Genomic DNA, 22,677 nt, shown 5'->3' on the forward strand with positions numbered 1-22,677 from the left:
TGCTGGTTAAAATTTTCTAGAGATACTGGACTGAGCACAAATTGCTCTCCCTCTGTTCCTAAATTCTTTCATGTGAAGATATAAACATGAAAATCTATAACCTAACTAGAAAACAAAAGGGGACTCCTAAATGGACACAAAACTATGCATATTCCAGCAAGGTAAGATACAGTTTAGGATTTAAAAAGGAAACCATAAGCCAAAATGTATATAAACAAAGACTGCTACCAAAGATATGGTGTACTTTTAAAGGTGCTCCAAGGCCAGAATAGGTAGATGCTGGAGCAGGAAGATCTATGAAGAGACCAAGTGATTATTTGAAGTACCACCGTAAGAACAGCCGAACAAATCTACCTTCCACACCATTCCTACCATCTTTGTCAAAGATCACATTTTCCTATTTATGAGGGCTTGATTCTGGGCTCTCTATTCTGTTCCACTGATCTATGTGTCTATGTCAGTACCACACTGCTTGTTTTTATTATTGAAGATTTACAAGTTTCAGTGGCATTCCATAAGCCCCTTAGGCTCTATTTTTCTTCCTTTTCATTTATTTTTCTTTTTGCTTCTTCAACTTGGTAATTTCAAATGGTATGTCTTCAAGTTCATCAATTCTTCTGCTTGATCCAGTAGTTTGTGGATCCCATTTAGTGAATTTTTAAATTCAGTTACTATTTTTTTTCAGTTCCAGAGTTTCTGTATGGCTCTTTTTTTTTTATGGTTCTATCTCTTTGTTGGTATTCTAATTTTGTTCATGTACCCTTTTCTGATTTCATTTAGTTGTCTGTGTGTATTCTCTTTTATAGTTCATTGAGGACTTTTATGATGATTATTTTGATTAGTTGGTTTCTGGAAATTCATTGCTTTGATTGAGCTGTGAATCCCTTTTTCTTTGTATGCCTTGTTGTCTCTTTTGAAATTTGGGCATTTTGGAAAACAGCTACCCCCAGCCTTTACGGACAGTCTTTTTGGAGATAAAGAACTTGACCGATCAGTCCATCTATAACTTGTGGGGACCTCATAAATCTATCTGGGGAAGCATGTTCTCTGGTCTTGCGTGTGTTATCTCTCAGCTGAAGAAGTCACCTTTGTTTTACTCTGGAGCGTCCCCTCATGTTTCTTTGTGGACCTGTAATCTCCCTGGTGCTCTAGTAACCTGCAGGACTTACCTTTGTTTACAGTGGACCTCAGGTATCCAAAGTGTTTCACTTCCTTTTCCATCAGTGCTCCCAGTCAGTGATATAGAAATCAATCTCTTGGACATCCCCTGAAAAGTCAAAACACAGGTCGCATGTTCCACCTTTCTCTTTCCCTCTTCAGGGAGAAACTGGGAGGTGAGAGTTTTCTCCCAATTGTTCCAAGCTGTGCAGGGAGGCGAATGGGTTATGGTGGTTAAACACACCAGAATTTCCTAATCTCTCCAATTCATCTCTTCTCAGTTTTGCATTTGCTTGGGACACTGTAACCCCTCAAGTGGCTTCTGGAGTTCTCACAAGAGCAATGTGGTCCATATATTGTTGTGAAGTTGGTGTCTTTGTGGGTAAAGGAGAGCCTGGGGCTTCCTATTCTGCTGACATCACTCTTCTAAAAGCTGTAACTTTTAAAAGTTCCCCAGGTTATTTTAATGTGTAGCAAAGTTTGGGACCATTTGATTTTCCCCAGTCCTATCTGGCTTCCTTCATTTCCTTCACTGGTTTCCTCAAAAAATAACTTGCATAAGAATCCTAATCTCAGCCTTTGCTTCAGGAAATTTAGTTATCTCTCTTGATAGCAGAATTGGCCTATCTATTCTCTGTAAGATGGCAATAGCACAGAGGGTAACCACAAGTTAATACAAAGTCTCAAACACACATGTAAAGCACCCATTAAAATATCACCAAATATTGAGAGGAAACACAACACTCTGAATTGAAGTATTATTTTTAATAAGTGGAAAAATTTATATCTTGTTTAAGAGATATGCTTTAAAGATAAACCAGAACAAGACTTTAGAATAAATGTAAATATCCTCAGAATAATGAAAATATACTGAATCTAGTCATATTTTTTTACATTTAAAAAATGTTTATTCTTTTTAGTTATACATAACAGTAGAATCTATTTTTATGTATTGATGTAAACATTAAATATATTGTATTCTAATTAGCATCCCAGTCTTGTGGAATGTACACAGTGTTGGGATTCACGGTGTTGTATTCATATATGTATACAGGAAAGTTATGTCAGATTCATTTCACTGTCTTTCCTATTCCTATTCCCCATCCCTTCCCTTCATTCCCCTTTCTCTTCTACTGAACTTCTAATCCACCAAACTTTTCTTTTCTCTCCATGCTTTATTCTGGGTTAGCATCCACATATCAGAAAGAATATTCGACCTTTGATTTTTTGGGGATTGGCTTATTTCACTGAGCATGAGAGTCTACAGATCCACCCATTTACCAAAGACTATCATAAAGTCATTCTTCTGTATGGCTGAGTGATACTCCTCTGTGTATATATACCATAATTTTTTTTATCCATTCTTCTGTGGGTGGACATCTAGATTGGTTCTATAGCTTAGCTATTATAAATTGTGCTTTTTCATAAATTTTAATCATAATCCTTCGAAACAAACAATCAATTGTCAAAAAAAAATAGGTGATATGGGCATACCTGAAGAATAAGTTAATAAGCTGGAGGATGGAGCATAGAATTTTCTAGTATGGACTACAAAACAATAAACAAATAAAATACATACACTCATATATCTTAATAGGCACAGAGGAGAGAGTTAAAAAGGACATAATAAGAGAGGGTTGGAGAAATAAAGTATACTAAAAACTTTAAAAGGTATAACCAACAGCTGAAAAAGTACCTATAACAATTCTCTGATTAAAAGATCTCTCCAGGGCTGGAGATGTGGCTCAGCGGTAGCGCGCTCGCCTGGCATGCGTGCGGCCCGGGTTCGATCCTCAGCACCACATACCAACAAAGATGTTGTGTCCGCCAAGAACTAAAAAATAAATATTAAAAATTTTCTCTCTCTCTCTCTCTCTGTCTCTCCTCTCTCACTCTCTCTTAAAAAAAAAAAAAAATCTCTCCAGGGCTGGGGATGTGGCTCAAGCGGTAGCACGTTTGCCTGGCATGTGCGGGGCGCTGGGTTCGATCCTCAGCACCACATAAAAATAAAATAAAGATGTTGTGTCCACTGAAAACTAAAAAATAAATATTAAAAATTCTCTCTCTCTTAAAAAAAGAAATCTTTCTTTTTTCTCTTTAAAAAAAAAAGATCTCTCCAAATATTATGTGGAACAAATTGTATAAAGACCTACCTAAAGATGTCAAGTAATTATTGTGAATTTAGTTAGACAAATGCCCTTAGCTTTTAGAGATGAATACTAAAGAACATAGGGATGAAATATCATCATGTTTGTAATTCACTTTCTTCATGAGCTGTTAAGCCTAAGTTAAGGGTATTTGGGTCTTCATTATATTATTCTTTCTGTTCTTCTACATGGTTGAAATATTTCACTAAAGAAGAAGACTTGTCTCAGATTATTACTTTCAAACATTAATGTTCAAATAATCTTAAAGATTTAGAATGCAAATAAATTATATAAGAATCTGGTTAAAATGAACATTCTGATTCACAAGATCTGGGGGGTTGGGTCCAAGGTTCTATATTTCCTATAGGCTTTTAGGTAATAACTAGTATTGCTGTCCAAAAACCATCTATAGTGCAGCCAGAAACAAATAGTTAGAAAAATTCAGAAAACCAACTTCCAAAGGGAAAGAGAGATTACCTAAAAAGAGGAATTAAAAATTAGTTTGATAACAAATTTCTCATGGGCAAAATTAATGCAAAGAGATAGCTGTTATATCTTCAAATTATTTAGGGAAAAAATTTTGAACTACAATCAGTACTCAGTTATATAAAAGCTATTTTCAGATATTCAAAAGACAAAAGTATCACCTAATGATCAGTTTTAAAGCAACTAGGAGATCAACTCATTAGGAAGAAAATTTAGTATAAAAAATATATATCTGAAAGAAGGATAAAGGCAGTATAGTTTAGACTGGGGGGCTTTAAGCTGAGTCATAGTTGTGGCTTCAAATCTCATTTCTACCTTATTAGTTATTTGACCATAGGAGAATCACATTATATCTTTTTTGCTTTATTTACATGAAAAACAGGAATAATAATAGCATGTGCTTTTTGTCAGGATTAAATAAATTAATAATGATCAAGTATTTCAAATGTCTGACATATGGCAAGCATTATATAAATAACTGCAATGATGATGATTATAATTATTATTGTTATTATTATTATTTTGGGGATGCTAAGAATGGAACCCAGGACACTTGCCCATGCTAGGCAAGTTCTCTACCAGTGAGACACATCCCCAGCTCATGAGGATGATGGTGATGATTATATAAAACAGAATGAGCATCAAAACTTACTGCTAATCTATAAAAAATTTAGCTGTAAAGAAACCTTTACAATAATCTTAGACTAAAATTCTAGATTATATCAACTGGTGGGAGAATGAAATAGTAGAAAAAAGTGAAAACATGTTTTAAACTTATATGTGTTTTCCAAAGTTGTGTGTAATTCCTGAGAAAATGAGTTTCTAGTTTCTAAATATTAAAGGAATAAAACAAAGTTCAACAAACAAAATGCTGTTAGTCCAAGAAAAAGTAAGAAAAGTAAAAAAAAATGTAAAAGAAAGCATACTGAAAAAATGAAATGAAATTGGCCTACAGTGGATTCAAGGGACAAGTTATAAGACAATTTCTCTGAATTTTTTTTAAAAAAAGGTAGCAGAATACAACAGTCACTAATATGCCATTATGTAAAAATGAGAGTGTGTAACCGATGTGATTCTGCAATTTGTAATTGGGGTAAAAATGGGAGTTCTTTTTTTTTTTTTTTTTTTTTTTTTTTTTAAAGAGAGAGTGAGAGAGGAGAGAGAGAGAGAGAGAGAGAATTTTTAATATTTATTTTTTAGTTCTCGGCGGACACAACATCTTTGTTGGTATGTGGTGCTGAGGATCGAACCTGGGCCGCACGCATGCCAGGCGAGCGCGCTACCGCTTGAGCCACATCCCCAGCCCAAAATGGGAGTTCTTAACCCAACTGAGTCAAAGGTATGAAAGATGATATATCATGAGCTTTGTAATGTTTTGAACAACCAATAAAAAAATAAAAATAAAAATAAATGAAAAGTTAAAAAAAATTAGCTCTGAGTTGAGTTGTTATTGTGCATATAATGGTGGGAGGGAAACATAAAAAGTGTTTTAGGTACTACCCATATATATGTATCTAAAATTATACACATGTACATGTATACCTATACACATAAAACCAAATGGTACAGGAAAGTTGAAAAGTATGAATTCTAAATTTGATTTATTTCATGAATGAATGTTTAACTTTAGAAAATCAATGTAACTCACTATAATGAATCAAACAGAAAATTTGTATCATCATCTTATAGAAGCAAAATGTAAGAATAAAAGGGAACTTTGAGAGGGGAGGGGAGAGGAAGGGGGGAAAGGAAGGACAGTAGAATGAAACAGACATTATTATTGCTGTGTGTATATACGTGAATGCATGACCAATGTGATTCTGCAACCTGTACACTCAGAATAATGAGAAATTATATCCCATCTGATTCAAATGTATGATATGTCAAGGTCATTGTACTGTCATGTGTAACTTATTAAAACAAAAAAATTTACTTGAATTAAAAAGTTAGTATAGAAAGGCTTTTGGAAACAGAAACAACATAAAAAGAAATAAATCATATTTCTAAATACCAGCAACAAATTATATAATGAAAAATTAAATTACTATTTATAATAGCACCCAAACTGTCGATTACTTAGGAATAAGTGTAATATTTGCAAGACACATAGGAAAAAGAACCTTAAAAAAATTAGAGAAAAGTTTTAAGAAATGGTGATAGGTAGACCATAGACTGAATGATTCAATATTGTAAATGGGTCAATCATCCCTCAAATGACCTATATACTCAACATAATTTCAATCAAATACTATTTTTCTGGCAGAAATAGACAAATTGATTCTAACTAATATGGAAATATAAAGGACTATGAATAGTGAAGATACTCTATTATTTTTTTTTTAACAACAGGGATTGAACCCTGAGGTGCTTAAACATATCCTCAGCCATTTTTATTTTTTATTTTCAGGCCTACTTAGGGCTTCACTAGGTTGCTGAGACTGGGCTTTGACCATGTGATCCTCCTGCCTCAGCCTTCCAAGCCAATGAGATTACAGGCATGCACCACTGCACTGGTTGAGAAGACACTTTTGAAGATCATAAAAGTGATAGTTCTGTTGTATAAGAATTATTATAAAGTTACCATAATTAAGGCAGAAGATAGAAAAATAGACTATTGGGTAAGAAGAGTCTAAAAACAGACCTATACATATGTGGAAAGTCAATTTATGACAAATGTGACACTAAGAATAATGGAAATGGGGAGAATAATTCTTTAGTCAATGGTGTTAGGTTAACTGGATATTCATGGAGGGTAGGGATTTGGCCCTACCTCTTATCAAAAACAGAAAGTCAATTTAAGATAGACTGTAGATTTAAATGTGAAAGATAAAACAGTAAAATTTCCAGAACATTTTTTTTCTCCCAGTACTGGGGGTTAAACCTAGAGCCTCACACATGCTATACAAATGCTTTACCAGAGAGCTACATTCCCAACCCTTTATAAATTTATTCTGTGCCAGGATTTTTTTCAGTTACTGAGGCTGGCCTCAAATTTGTAATCTTCCTGCCTCAGCCTCCCAAGTAACTGGGATTACAGACTTGTGCCAATATACTCAGCTCTAAAAGATGATATAGAAGAATATTTTTTGAATTTGGGGATAAGGAATGATTTTGTAAATATGACACAAAAATTGTAATTGGAAAACTGATGAATTATACTATATTAAAACTAAAATTTTCTATCATTAAATGAGAGTGAAAGAGAAGTTGCAGAATGGAAGATATTTATAATATTTTTCACAAAAAATGTACCTAGAATATCTTAATTACTTCTACAAATCAATGGAAAAAACAATCAAGACTCCATTACAAATATAGGAAATAAATTGGAACCAACATTTTTCAGCCTCATTGGAAATCAGGAAAATGCAAATAAAAATCCCAAAGAAATAACATAGTCATTAGAATGGCTTAAAAAATTTTAAAAAGACTATAATGATTCCAAAGTTGGTGGGAATGTTGAATAACTGAAATTCTCATCAACTACTGATGAGAGTATAAATTAGGAATATCAAAAATATATGACAAGCTACCTACAGAACTACATATTTTCCAGATGAATCAACATTCCCTTTCTATTTCTATAGAAAACTGTGTACATGTATACCAAGATCTATACACTAGAATATTCATAATATATAAATTGACAATAGAATAAGTAAATAAACTTTAGCATATTCATACAATGACATATTATACAACAATGAAAATGAATAAATACATTAATACACAATAACATGGTTCAATCTCAAACATAATGTTGAGTTAAACTTGTCACAAAAGAATAAACCCTGCATGATTTCATTTATATAAAACAAAATTAGAAACAAACTAAACTATACTATTAAAAGTTGGTGAAGTGATTATCTGTGTGGAGGAGATAGGTGATTGTAAGTCATGTGATAACGGCAGGTCTGGGGTTCTAGCAATGTTCTATTGCTTTATCTGTGTGGTGGTTATGTAAATAGTTACCTTTTAATTATGCAATGAACTGTATTACACATTTATGTACATTGTACTTGTCTGAACATTAAGTTATATTTCAATAAAAGTTTTAACAATTTAATAGAAAAAGCAATCATGAAATTCATCTGGAAAAATGAAGAGACCCAGAATAGCTAGAGTAATCCTTAGCAGGAAGAGTGAAGTAGGTGGCATCACTATACCAGACCTTAAATAATAGAGCAATAGTAACAAAAATTGGAAGGTACTGGCAGAGCAATAGTAACAAAAATTGCAAGGTATTGGCACCATTAGACCAATGGTACAGAATAGAGGACACAGAGACAAACAAACCCACATAATTACAATTATTTTATATTAGACAGAGGCACCAAAACATGCATTGGAGAAAGGATAGCTTCTTCAACAAATGGTGATGGGAAAAATGAAAATCCACATGCAACAAAATGAAATTAAACCCCTATCTCTCACCATGCATAAAACTCAACTCAAAGTAGATCAAGGATCTAGGAATTGAACCAGAGATCCTGCATCTAATAGAGAAAAAAGTAGGCCCAAATCTCCATCTTATCGGATTAGGCCTCTACTTCCTTAATAAGACTCCTATGGGGGCTGGGGATGTGGCTCAAGCAGTAGCGCGCTCGCCTGGCATGCGTGCTGCCCGGGTTCTATCCTTAGCACCACATACAAACAAAGATGTTGTGTCCGCCAATAACTAAAAAATAAATATTAAAATTAAAAAAAAAAGACTCCTATGGCACAAGAATTAAAATCAAGAATCAATAAATGGGATGGATTCAAACTAAAAAGCTTCTTCTCAGCAAAAGAAACAATCAGTGAGGTGAATGAATAGAGAGCCTACAGCTTGGGAGAAAATTTTTACTAGCTGCACATCAGATAGTGCACTAATCTCTACGGTATAGAAAGAACTCAAAAAACTAAACACCAAAAAAACCAAATAACCCAATCAATAAATGGGCCAAACCAGAACAGACACTTCTCAGAAGGTGATATACAATCAATCAACAAATATATAAAAAATGTTAATCATCTCTAGCAATTAAAGAAATGCAAATCAAAACTAAGACATCATCTCACTCCAGACAGAATGGCAGCAGAGTAATGTTAATATATGGCAAAGCATAATTCAAAATATATAAGCATTAAAATGAGAGAAAAGTAAACTTAATATTGATTTTTAAAAGTTTACCAGGAATATATAATAATCATAGATATTTGTGACATAATAACAGTTTTGAAATATACACAGCAAATTAGGCAGATTTTACAGCATGTTAAAGTATTAGAAGAAATGGAATAAGAATTTAAAATAAGCATAATAAACATATCAAGATAAGTAAGAACAATACTAAAATAAGGAATAAAAAATATAAAAAAGTAAAAAGTTAAATATTTGGTATAGAAATGTCATTGAAATAAAGACCATAATAGTTCAAGTAGACTAGAATAATGAATACATCTGAGGAATGGAGTAGTGGACTGAAAGATGAGATTGAGGAAAGGCAACTTTCCCACCCTGCAAAAAGCTGGAGAGGATAAAATATTTAAAAATGTACAAGATAAGGGATACAAAAAGACTAGTCAATGTGCCAATATACAGATCATAATAGCCCCAGGATTACAACTATATGAAATTAGAGAAGAGGGTATTTTGAGAAAATAGTAGGAAGTAAATTTTCCTTAAAGGAAAAGATGTTAGACTAAAAGGATCAAACAGGATATTCAAGGAAAAACCCAATTCTAAATAATTTACTGTAATATTTAAAAATATCAAAGATGGAGGAAATTATAAAAGATCTCAGAGATAAATAATATCTACAAAAAGCAAGAACTAAAGTGATATCAGATTTTTCAACAGAAAGGCTAGATATAAGAAATAAAATAGGAATAATTTTAACATGCTGAAGGAAAATGACTTTGAACATATAATTTTATTTTATTTTGGCACCAGGGATTAAACCCAGGGCTGCTTAACCAGAGAGCCACATCCTCAGCCCTTGTTATGTTTTATTTTTAGAAAGGGTCTCATTAAGTTGCTGAAGCTGGCTTTGAACTTGTGACCCTCCAAGCCACTGGGATTACAGGCATTGTCACCATTCACAGGAAAATATAATTTTTAAATCAAATAGCCATCCAAATATGAAGGTTTAAGTTATTTTATGTTAAATAATTAATAGCTATTTGTTTATGGTTAATTGTAATTTATTATTCAATTTTAATTATTTGCAAGGACTCAGGGTTTCAAAAAATTGTCACATAAAGATCCACATTAACAATAATTTTGTTGAAAGTTCTCAAATAAGAGGATAAAGAAATTCAGAGGTTGCTTTAAGAAAGATACAAATTAAGGGTATTCAGTATCTTGATAATGTCTGTTAATTTTTACTTTAAAAAGAAAAAAAGGGAGGGAGGAACATAGCTCAGTTGGTAGAGTGCTTGCCTCGCATGCATAAGGCCCTGGGCTCAATCCCCAGCACCACAAAAAAAAAAGAAAAGAAAGTTTATTACTAATATCAAAATGCTGGATGGTATCAACATGAAGGAGTTTGAAGCAGTGATAGCATAACAATAATGTATTAAAAGATGGAATAAACAGAAATGGCATGAGGAAAAAACAACTCAATCTCATTTATGATCTTAAAGGTAACATTATAAATATAAACAAATTAAATCTATTAATTTATTAAAATAATATAAAAGGATGACTATACAAGTGAAAACATGAATACTTCTACACTAGGAAAATTTGCCAATGTAATTTATTACATTATCAAATTGAAAGGATGAAACTGTACCAAAATTAAAACAGACTCTGTTGTCAAGCAAACACATGAAATATTAACCTAATAAATAGCATCTGTCACCATCCTATACTAAACATATAGATGATAAAGTATTATAAGTATTCTCATTAATATCTTTTAAAAAGATAGAGATATTTTCTTCCTTCAGCACTAATATTAAATATTGAAGTGGAAGTTCCACCCAACATAATACAATAGAGGCAGCAGTATAAATATTGGTAAGAAAAAGACAGAAATTTAATTATATGAAGGTGGGATGTTCATATAAGAACTAATCTGATAACTACCATGGGTATTTAGCAAGGCAAGTCATATGAAAGAGCAAATTTTAAAATTCAGAGGTAGGATATCTGCTTATTTCCATGAGAGAACATAGTTCTGTAATCACTCTAGTGCTGAAAGTATCTAAAAAAAGCAGAGAAGATACAGGAAACAACTATTTTCAGACATTGGGCAATAGACTGCATAGGATTGTTAGAAATGTAAACAGGGAAACAAGTGCAGTCAACTTTACTATTGCTCAGACTTTCTGCTTCCAAGCAATTTTAAAGCTGTGGTAGAAGGAAACTAGAGCCGGTTATCTTGCTAAGTTGAGGAGACAAAGAATAGAGTTTGGAGAAGCAAAACATCTAAAATTTTACAAAATTTCAAGGCAAAGTACTTGAGAGAGTGTGCTACAAAAAGAAAGTTCCAGAAATTTACAGAACCAGAAAGGGATGAAAAATCTTTTGAGTTTCCACCAGCAGGAGTGGAGAAATAATGAAAAATGATTTTCAGTTCATTGAAAAGATTGTGGAAAGAATTAAAAAAAAGATCAAAGAAGAGATGAGGAAAATAGAAAATAGTAAGATGGCAGATTTAAACCAAATAAAATTGATAATTTTATTAAATATAAAAGTATAAATGCTCTAATTAAAAGACAGAGCTTGCCAGACTTAATTAGGAAACCCACTCTTATATAGTAATAAGAATCACACTTTCATACATAAACATAAATTACATTTCTATGGAACAGCAATGAATAATTGGAAAGTAAACTAGAAAGCAATACACTATATAAGAATATAAAAAACATAGACTACTTAGGAATAAATTTAATAAAATATGTATAAGACCTGTATGATAAAATCATAAAATTACAAGAGAAATTAATGCTCAAATAAATTGATTTTACCATATTCATATTAAAAACCCTAATATTGTGTAAATCAACTATTTTCAAATTGATCTGTAGATTTAACCCCATCACAGTAAAAATCCAAGCTTTTTTCATTTGTAAAACTTAACCTTACCTAAAATGTATATTAAAATTAAAAGAACTGAGAATCAACAATCCAATCTTGAAAAATAACAAATTTAGAGAGCTTAAATTGCCTAGTATCAAGATTTACTTTAAAGAAATAGTACCAACAAATGTGATACTGATATAAGTCTAGACATTTTAGATCAATGGAATAGAAATAAGTCCATCTACATATAGTCAATTTAGTTTTCACCAGAAGTGCTAAAATAATAAATGAGGAAGTCATTATAACAACTTCATAGCATTATAGGAAAAATGAATCTTGACTCTTATCTCATGGCATCCAATGAAAGTTGACTGGAAATGGGTAATACACTTAAGTTTAAAAGCTTGTATTATGAAACTTTCAGAAGAAAGTATAAAAATTAACATAACTTTTGTTGAGGATGGCAAGTTTTTTAAAATAGCCCAAACCATAAAAGAAAAACTAATAAAATATAAATCAAAATTTAAATCTTCTCTTGAAACACTATTAAAAAAATGAAAGGATATTAGGGAAGTGTTAAAAAATCATAATTTGGTAGAAGGAATAAATTAAAAAGTTATGATGGACTATACTAATGACTAATCCTAAAGTGGATATTACATCTCCCCATAAAAATGATAACTACGTGAGGTAATGCATATTTTCATTAGATTTAATCATTACATAATGCATATATATTCCAAAATATTATATTATACAGGATTAAGACTTATAATTTTATCTGTCAATTTAAAATAAACACACTTTGGGAAAAAGAAAATACCTCTCTATCATCAAAAGTATTACTAAAAGAATTTTTTTTTTTTTTTTTTTTTTTTTGCTGGGCATGGTGGTACACACCTCTAACCCCAGTTGCTCAGGAGACTGAGGCAGGAGGATCTCAAGTTCAAAGCCAGCCTCAGCAAAAGTGAGGAAGCAACTCAATGAGACCCTGTCTCTAAATAAAATACAAAATAGGACTGGGGATTTGGCTCAGTGCCCCTGAGTTCAATTCCTAGTACCCCCCAAAAAATATACTTTTTAAAAATGTGCATTTTATGTTGAAGTCTTTAGTTCATTAGACATGTACTATGAAGCAAAAAACCTAACAATACCCTAATTTTTCTCAAATAATATTCCAGTTATTCCAATATACTTTTTAACTAAAGCTTCCTTATCTTGACTTGAAATGCCACCTTTATCAAAAGTGCTACATACATATTCATAGTCTCAGTACAAGGTTGAGAATGTGAACCCTGAAGTCATGCTACAAGGTAATTTCAGTTACTTACAAAGTTAAGTGATATATTTAACCATTCTCTAAGTTTTCTAGTTTGGAATAATGTGAGATTAAAATGAGCATTACAAAGATGAATTAATATGTACAAAGCTCACAGAAGATTGCATAGCACATGGTAAGGACTCAAAAATGATAATTGTTGTCACATAATTTGAAACAGTAACAAAACTTCAGATGAACACTTTTGGTTTTTGAGGATTAGACATCTACCTCATAAGATATGATCCTCTACTTTGATGTGATGTTCCCACTTAGAGCTCTCGGTATGTGTCTCCTATAGTTAAAGGAATATAGGGGACTGGAGTTATGGACTTGAAAATAAATGGCTTGGAGATAGATTTGAAATCATTACAATATAAGAGAAGAATCAGAGTCAGAATAAGAAAAAAAGAGGGTCTGATACTAGATATTAAATCATTTCAATATTTAATGAATAGAAGAAAAAGGAGAACTAGAAAAGGAAGAAATTTTGCCTTCTAACTTCCAGAACTGTGAGAAACAAATTTCTGTTATTTTAGTCAATTTATTTATATTGGTCACACATTTGAAGAAAAAAATATATTAGACAATACACATATTAGACAAAAGGCTTTATATAAAAGTAATTTAAAACTCAACATGAAGATGAAGAACATAATTTTAAAAACTGGCAAAAGATTTGAACTGACACTTCATCAAAGAAGACAAATATTCTAGCACATAAAAAGATGCACGATGACAGTAGTTAGGTAAATATAAAATAAATCTGCAATAGGATATAACTGTACATTCTCTTAAAAACACTAAAATTAAATAAAACAACAACAACAAAAACAACAAAAAAGGTAAATGCAGGGTTGAAGGGTCCCAGCACTGCAAAAAAATAAAAAATAAAGAAAAGATAAATGTATTTGGGCATTTAACAATACAAATTAATTTTAAAAATCCATTGGATTTGGCAATAAGAAAGTGCTTACAGATTTAAGGAATTGGGACAGTCAGGTAGATGAATAGTAAAAAAGGCAGTTGGGGCATTGAATTTAGGGAGTTTTTATTTGTGTGTTTTTTAAAATGGGAGTTTTTAAAAATTACAAATATATAACTATAAAAATATCTCTCATATACATACATACATACATACATATAGTATAGGAGGAAGAGGCCATTAGATAGGATAAAATATACAAATACATTATAATACAGAAAAGAAAGAATAAATTGATGAAGTGGATTACCATGGCACTACATATTTAAGAACTGTGAATGTTTGTCAAATACATGATAGATTTGGGACATGGCTCTGTGTTTGGTCAACTGATTTCCAAGGTCATCTACTTTATGAAAACAAATTTTAATGAAGATCTTGTTTATACAATATTTTGAATATTTCAATAGTTTTGAACCAACCATCATTAACTGTGTATTTTCATAGGCAAAAAAGAAAAAAATTACCCTAATAGAAATCCCCATTGCCAAGGAAACTGCATAATGAAGTGGGAAAAAACAGCAGCTGCACATGCCTCTGAGATGCATGGACCGAAAGACAATCTTAAACAAACAGTTTTCAAATGTTGTAAAGCCTGAAAAATAGAGTAATATTTGAGTAAACTTACAAAGTTCAAAAAGGAAAGTATTAAGCAAACATTGAATTAGAGAGTTTTTTGAGTAATAAACTTTTACTATACTGTATCTTATTTGGCCAGATCATTCTATTGGGCTTGAAACTCTAATATAGCTAATTTTATATATCATCATACATTGGATAATAAATAATTTCATACTTTATATCTAATCTTTCTAACTGCCCAATTTTCCTAATATTTGATAGAATGATAATATCCTATGGGTGTTTTCCATTAATTACCATTTAGCAATTAACTATTTGATTAAATTAATATTTACAAATAGAACACACCAAAATGCCAAAAAATAACTTAAGTTTATAATTAATTTAAAAAAGGAGAACTTTTCAATTTTCTCAGAGGTTCAAATTTTCTATTGGAAAATAAAATTATCACTGGCTATAATTATTTATGCTTATCCACATTTATTTGAGTTGCTATTATGTGCATGTATTTTATGATCCCCATATTATAATATTTTATGAAATAATTTTAAAATGTGTTTTTACAACAAAACAGGAACATACTCTATGGAGAAAAAGTCACGAAACAAATATATTATTGAATTCTTAATCTCCTTAAAAAAAAGAATCATTTTATAGGGTGACCTTTCCTTTATTAACTGAAAAGTAAATAGTTCTCCATAGAAGAGCCTCCCAAGTAATACAAGTGCTACATAAGAGACATTTCTCTGTGTAAATAATTATAGATGCTCCCCAATAGAGACCATACACTGCAATGATTTCTCTTCATATAGGTAATAATGATAACTAGAAATAGAAATTAAGATGCCAGTACTTTTGCAAAGTCTTTGTTCTTTATCTTAGTTTGCTCTATTTGGAACAGCTATTACAAAAATTCTGTCTCTTTTTCTTTCCTACCAGCCTCTAATATTTGAAATAATTCAAGATACATTTGAAAATCTACCTGTGGATCAAGTCCAAGCCCAGCTCGTATTAGGATAATGGTAAGGGCAGTGTTTCTTAAAGTTGCAGACCATGTGTTATGTACTTGGACATGTTTGCCAATGAATGGAATATTCCTGATCATAAAACCAGCCAGTAACATCCCTAAAAAAAGAAAGGAAGAACATAAAGCATGTCTGGTTTAGTTCAATTATCCAAGAGAGTAAAACAGACACTCCCCTCTTTAAAAACATGTCTCTTTTTACTTTGCATAAAGAGCAGGTTATATACAAAAAGAGGAGACAGCATGAATAAAGTAATGAAGATAAGAAACAACACGTCTAAATGTGATATAAGTAATTCATTGTTACTGGATCATAAAGGACAGGATGGGAATGGAAGAAGGAGCTGGAGGGGCCAGATCATGGAAAGTTTCCCTTTGGCCAGAATAAGGCACCACAGGAAGATTTTAAGCAGGAAGTGATTGATACATTATAGTTTTAATGATTTAGACAGGGATAAAACTGGAGACAAAAGTCTGTTAAAAGATTCTGCCACAGTCCACGCAAAAGACAGAAACAGCCTAAGTTATAGAGAAAACAAGTTTTTGGAGGGAGGAAAAAGATTCAATAAATACTTAGAGGGTCCTCTAAGGGTATTATGAACATAGAAAATGCATTAGATATAAGATGTAGAGATAATCTATGCTGATAGTATATTGAATATTTAGATGTATTGATTACTTAGAAGATAAGAGATATTTCTGTCTTTTCGATTTTCTTTTTTGGGTACCAGGGATTAAGCTCAGGGGCACTCCACCACTGAGCCACATCTCCAGCCCTATTTTGTATTTTATTTAGAGATAGGGTCTCACTGAGTTGCTTAGTGCTCTCCTTCTGCTGAGGCTGGCTTTGAACTCGAGATCCTCCTGTCTCAGCCTCCCAAGCCACTGGCATTACAGGCATGTGCCACTGCACCCAGTGATAAAAATTCTTCCACTAATTTTATTCTGTTCAGCTGGAGAGTTACAGAACACTGGTGATTAAGAAACAGTGCATAATGCAGGTGAGGAATCCATAAATATACATAGTGCTGATGACCAAACAGCTTACTCAAAAATCATAGACCTTTTGGTGCCCTAGTCAGTATATTATTTGAATCTTGTATTCAAGTTACATGATATACACAAAACTCAGTCTTTTGTATATTTTTCTTTTTCTATAATATATTTAAAATTAAGAAAAAATTACTTATGAAGTAATGGAGCAACAAGAATCATGTAGTGAGGATATTTAAATTATTTTTAAAATAATTTTTTTGGAAAAAAGACATATATATATATATATATATATATATATATATATACACACATGGATACACATATACAATAAATACATACACAGAGAAGCTGCACAGATTATATTACATTGAAATATTTCTGAATCATATCTAGTCCAATTAGAAAATGTTCAAAATTCACAGTCAGCAATGAACAAGAGAGAGCTAATTAAATACTTACCAAGAAGGGGTGGAAGTGGAGGCACTGAAGGTATTCTAATGATTTCCAAAAATTTCCCCCCAAGAAAGGCACTACAAAAAATAATTATTAGTCCAAATAAATTTCCACCAGGAAGAGCTTCAGAGCCTGAGAATGTCCAGGTTAAACACCACAGCATAAAGAGTATAACTCCTGAAATATAAAAAAAAGCATCTACATATCTTTATAGACATAGCTGTACACAAACAAAAGATGAATTCAATAATAGCCAGTTCTATATAACAATCCATAGTATAAAATAATATTGCTTACTAGTATTACTGAAGAGACATCTACTTAAGATATATTCCAAAGAACCTGTTAATTTATGAAACAAGCTTTAAACAATGCATTTTTAATTTAAAAAGACACTTGTACAACTTTAAGTGATAAATGATAAATGTCTTAAGACAGAATTATCCTAATTAAACATCATGCAGTATAGTTAAATATTGAAACATCACATGGTACCCCATTAATATGTACAAATTCTGTTTCATGTATCCTTTAAAAATGAATTTAATGTAAGTAAAAAAAAAGAAAGAAAAAATTCCATGTGAATTCTTTAAAGTGCTAAAACATATAATATCTGACATTTTAAAAAGTATCATGGCAATATGAGATATTCTGAATTTTGTGCTTCAGAATAAGATGATGATTGGCCATGACATTAAATCTCAACTTTATTGAAGATCACAATGGCAAGGTGCCAATTTTTTAACATGAGCAGACTAAATCTTTGTACTGAAAGTAACTCAGTTGATATTTGATCTAAGTGTATTAGGGACGGTAAGGCCTGGAAAAAGTGCACCTGGACTTGTGAAAAATAAATATAAAGTACCTTATGTGTAGGGAATATTGGTAGACAGAGTGAGTAGAATAAGGTTATATACATCTTGTTTCTGGCAAATACATACAAATAAATACAATAGTCCAGAGGTTTCCATAAAGGAAAGACAGTTATACTGTAAATTTCTACCTACCTTCATTTACTATGAATCATAATTTTTGGTGATTTCCAGGTTATTAAAACAGCGAAAGTGCATTTTTTTTTTAGCTGTTAAGTCTTTTTTGGTTACAGAAAAATGTCAATGTAAATGAGGAAGACTTTGACTTGCTCAAAGCAGGAAGCTAAAACTAAGATTATTGCCTCCTCCCCAGTATTGTCACCTAGAAAAAATGTGAACACCTAAAGGGCTAACGCTGTACTAAAAAATGAACTAAAAAATATTGTTCTACTGGCAAACTGAGGAGACCAGGCAGTTTGTTTTAGCTGGTTTCTAGATGGCAAAATCTCCTTTGAAAATTCATATATAAATTAGACCTTATAAAACTCATGTTTACGGCTGGGTATGTGGCTCAAGCGGTAGCGCGCTCGCCTGGCATGCGTGTGGCCCGGGTTCGATCCTCAGCACCACATACAAACAAAGATGTTGTGTCCACCGAAAAACTGAAAAATAAATATTAAAAAAATTATCTCTCTCACTCTCTCTCTATCTATCTATCTTTAAAAAAATATAACTTATGTTTAGGGCTCATGTTTACAAGATTTTCATGGATTGAGAATCCCCAAAGTTCTAAACCAAGCATAAAAATGACCCCCCACCCATGGAACCATCTCTGGAGCACTTGATAGCTACTAATTCAAAATATCTCTAATGAACACTTCTGTTTCCAGACTATGTAAATAAAGCTCCAATGAATATAAACTTAAGAAATATCTCATGAGAAAAAGAAGAGGATTAAATATATGAAAACTTCATCTATTAGGACTACCAGATAGACACTATAAGTATTTTTAAAGAGAGCAAAGAAAATTTTTAAAACTTGGAGATATGAGAATAACATTTGGAAATATTTTTTTAAAAATCAAATGGAACAATTGAACAGAAGCTAAAATAATACTGAAATTGAAAACCACTAAGTATCTTCAGCTGCAAACAGCTGAAGAGGGAAACATAACAAATAGATGTGAGGAAATTACCCAGAATATAACATAAAAAGAAAATTGAGATAGAAAAGGTAGAGATTTAGATTATGAAAAAGGCCTAAAATAAATCTAATAGTAATTATAGAAATAGCATGGAAGGAGTGAGGGAAAGACAATATACTTTACAGGATTGGCTAAAAACATAATCAATTTGGTAATGATTTGAACACAGGAAGCAAAATGAGTTCTTAGATTAAGTAAAAATAATTAAATACTTATCAGAATCAGACTTCAATCAATGTAATAAGAACTAAAGTGGAAATTGAGTGATAAGAAAGGATTATAAAAGGGAATTAAATAAATTCAAATGTCTCACTTAAAAAATAATTAAACACTTAAATTCATTGTTGAGAGAAAGTATAGACTACCAAACACAAATATAAGATCTTAAGAATCCAGAGAAAGAAGTAGATTATCTGTAAAGAAATAAACATTACTGCAGATTCTCAATTCTAAAAACAACATGAGGCTAGAAGATAACAAAGTCTTCAAAGTACAGAGATAAATAAATATTTAATGATGAATTCTGCATCCAGTAAAACTGGACAAATTGAAAATATTAAGCAAATACATCTAAGAGCATATCTTTATTGAGGAGAAACCTACTAAAAGTTATGTTTTAGAAATAGGAGACAAAATCAAAATGGAAGAAATATTGCACAAAGAAGTTTACAAACACATAGGTTAGACTAAAAAGTGTTGATTTTATAACATATTACTAATGAAAATAGTTAATCAGGTATTATAAAAATAAGGTGGAAGGGGACTTTCAATAATAGTGGTATGAATAGGTTGGCGCTTTATTTCCATACCTAAAAATGAAAAACAATCCACATAAAAAATGGCATCAAATTATCAAAAACAACCATACCAGGACCCTGAAAATTGACCAAAGTTAATTATTAAATTGAGAGATGTTTATTCATAGAAAAAGTACTAGGATCATTGGGAGTCAGAGGTCTTCCCGCCTGAGGTTGGTCCCATTCTTCTCTGCAATCATCTCTTCCCAATGCTCAGTTGGAAAAAAAAAAAAAAAACTGTAATTTTTTCAGAATGGAGAGGGATATAAAAATCCTCAGCTTTTCTGCCAGAGGTAGGGCATATTTGATATGGTATTGAAGAAGAAGTAAACCCATGCTTTGCCAGTGAAAATTAGAAAATGAAAAGAGAAAACCTGCAGCTTTGCTATTCTGAAGTTGCAGTCTCAGTTGAGGCAAGTGGCAGACAAGACAAAAATTTAACTGGGAGATCCTGGAAATGAGAGTCATTGAAAAATTTGAGATAAATTCTCCATATATGCATGGCTGATGGGGAAGTATGCAGTAAAGAAGAGAATACAGCAAAGAGTAAAGATGAATCAAGATTTGAGCATTAGCTGTGACTGTAAACGCACTTACCAACTCACCCAGAGATCACCAGGCAGAGAAGAAGCCTTACCAACTTGAATACAATGGCTCCTTCAACTTATTAGGCGACTACTAAGCTATACAATTGGTACACGGGGAAACCCTTAGGAAGACATACCAAAGAACAACAATAACTATTATAAAAGACATTAGCTGCTGGGGCAAAAAGATTTCAGTTGCACTCAAATTACCAAACAATAGCAACAATGAAACCCTCAACAAATAAAAATAAGTGCAGAGTTGCTATAATGTGTAATTAATATGTTTGGGTTTCAACTAATAGACATGTTATAGGAAAATATGGTTCATATCCGGATAAACAGTTAATAGAAACTGATTGAATTCGGGTATTCGATTTAGAGACAGTTTTCAAAGTATCATCAATATGTTCAAATAAAGAAAAGTATGACTGCAATGTCTCATCTATTAGAAAACATAAATAAGGAGACAGAATATATTTAAAAACAGGAAGAAGGAATTAAAATTTATAAAAATTGAAATGAAATATTCATTAGTGAGGTTCAATTGTATACTGAGTTTTCAAAAGAAATTATTAGTGAACTTGAAGATATATCAAAAGAAGTCTATCAATCTGAAGAAAAAAGAATCAGGAAAAATGAACAGATTGGAAAATTTGGGGATATTAGTAGTGCAAATATATACATAATGGGAGGACCACAGGGAGAAGACAGAGACAAAGGGGCAAAAAAATATTGAAAAACATCATGGAAGTTTTTAAACTTCCAAAACTGTAATGAAAAATATTAAGATATTAGAAGCTCAAGGAATCCCAAATAATAAACACAAAGAGAGCCACACCTAGAGATGTAATTATGTGATTGAAAACCAATCATAATGGGAAAATCATATAAGTAGTAAGAGATGTGTACATACAAGGGAAGAATAATATGACTAATAGTAGCACTCTCATAAGAAAAAAAATTAGGCCATTTCAAAGGTGCAGAAAAAAGTAACTCTTAATCATGAATTCTATATTCAGTAAAACTATCCTTCAAAAATAAAGTTAAAATAAAGACTTGTCTGAATAAATGAAACTGAAGAAAATTCATTCTTGCTAAAGAAACACTAAAGAAAATGTTTTAAGCAGAAAGGAAATGATACTGGATGGTAACTTTCATTAATAATCAGAAAGTCAATAGAAATGATAAATAAATGTTTAAGCATAAGACTATGTATATTTTTCTCATTTCATCTCATAACTTAAAAAAGGCATAAGCTGGGGCTAAGGAGGTGGCTCAGTGATACAGTCTTTGCCTGGCATGCATGAAGCCCTGGGCTCAATTCCCAGCATCACATACACACAAAAAGCAGAAGCTGGGCATGGTAAGTCTGCAGTTTCAGCTATTCAGGAGGCTGAGGTGGGAGGATTGCAAAAACAAAGGCAAATAATAGAGATTTGGGAAAGACTAGAAGGACATTTAGTTTTTTTGTTATATCATTTATTCTCTCTATATTTTATTCTTAAAATAGTTCCTCAAAAATAAGAGTACAGGCTAAGCATGGTGGTATGCGCCTGTAATCCCAGTGTCTCAGGAGACTGAGGCAGGAGGATCATAAGTTCAAGTCCAACCTCAACAACTTAATGAGGCCCTAAGCAACTTAGGAAGACCCTGTCTCAAAATAAAAAGTAAAAAGGGCTGGAGATGTAACTCAGTGATTAAGCACCCTGGGTTCAATTCCTCGTACCAAAAAAAAGGAGAGTACTTACTGAGATAGTTTGCTCCTGTATTGTCTATTCTATTAAAAGAATTATTTACCTCCAGAATAGTATTGCTTTTCAGTGTACCAAAATCTTTATTCTATCAAGGAAAATAAAAATATTTCATTATATTTGAATATTGATTTTTATTTATAGAGAGAAAATGGTTGAAAATATTCTATAATAAGTCATATTTGCTATTTTATTATTTTAATTTTATTTTTAGTTGTAGATGAACATAATATTTTTATTTATTTATTTTTATGTGGTGCTGAGGATTGAACCCAGTGCCTCATACACATGAGGCAGGCGCTCTACTACTGAGCTACAGCCCCGGACCCCATATTTGCTATTTTAAAAGTGAGAGTATA

At 31.8% G+C, this 22,677-nt stretch overlaps 1 protein-coding gene across 1 annotated transcript in view; it reads right to left on the reverse strand.

The window, feature by feature from the left end:
- Nucleotides 1-22,677, reverse strand: part of Slc9b1 (solute carrier family 9 member B1) — a 108,291-nt gene that overhangs the window by 75,121 nt on the left and 10,493 nt on the right. The window contains exons 3-5 of the mRNA XM_026398139.2: nucleotides 17,173-17,343; nucleotides 15,676-15,818; nucleotides 14,579-14,706 (exon numbers count right to left, since the gene is read on the reverse strand). Of these exons, the coding sequence (XP_026253924.2) occupies nucleotides 14,579-14,706; nucleotides 15,676-15,818; nucleotides 17,173-17,343 (442 nt within the window). The remainder of the gene's footprint in view (nucleotides 1-14,578; nucleotides 14,707-15,675; nucleotides 15,819-17,172; nucleotides 17,344-22,677) is intronic.

This window comes from Urocitellus parryii, chromosome 10, assembly GCF_045843805.1.
Source record: "Urocitellus parryii isolate mUroPar1 chromosome 10, mUroPar1.hap1, whole genome shotgun sequence".
NCBI lineage: Eukaryota > Metazoa > Chordata > Mammalia > Rodentia > Sciuridae > Urocitellus > Urocitellus parryii.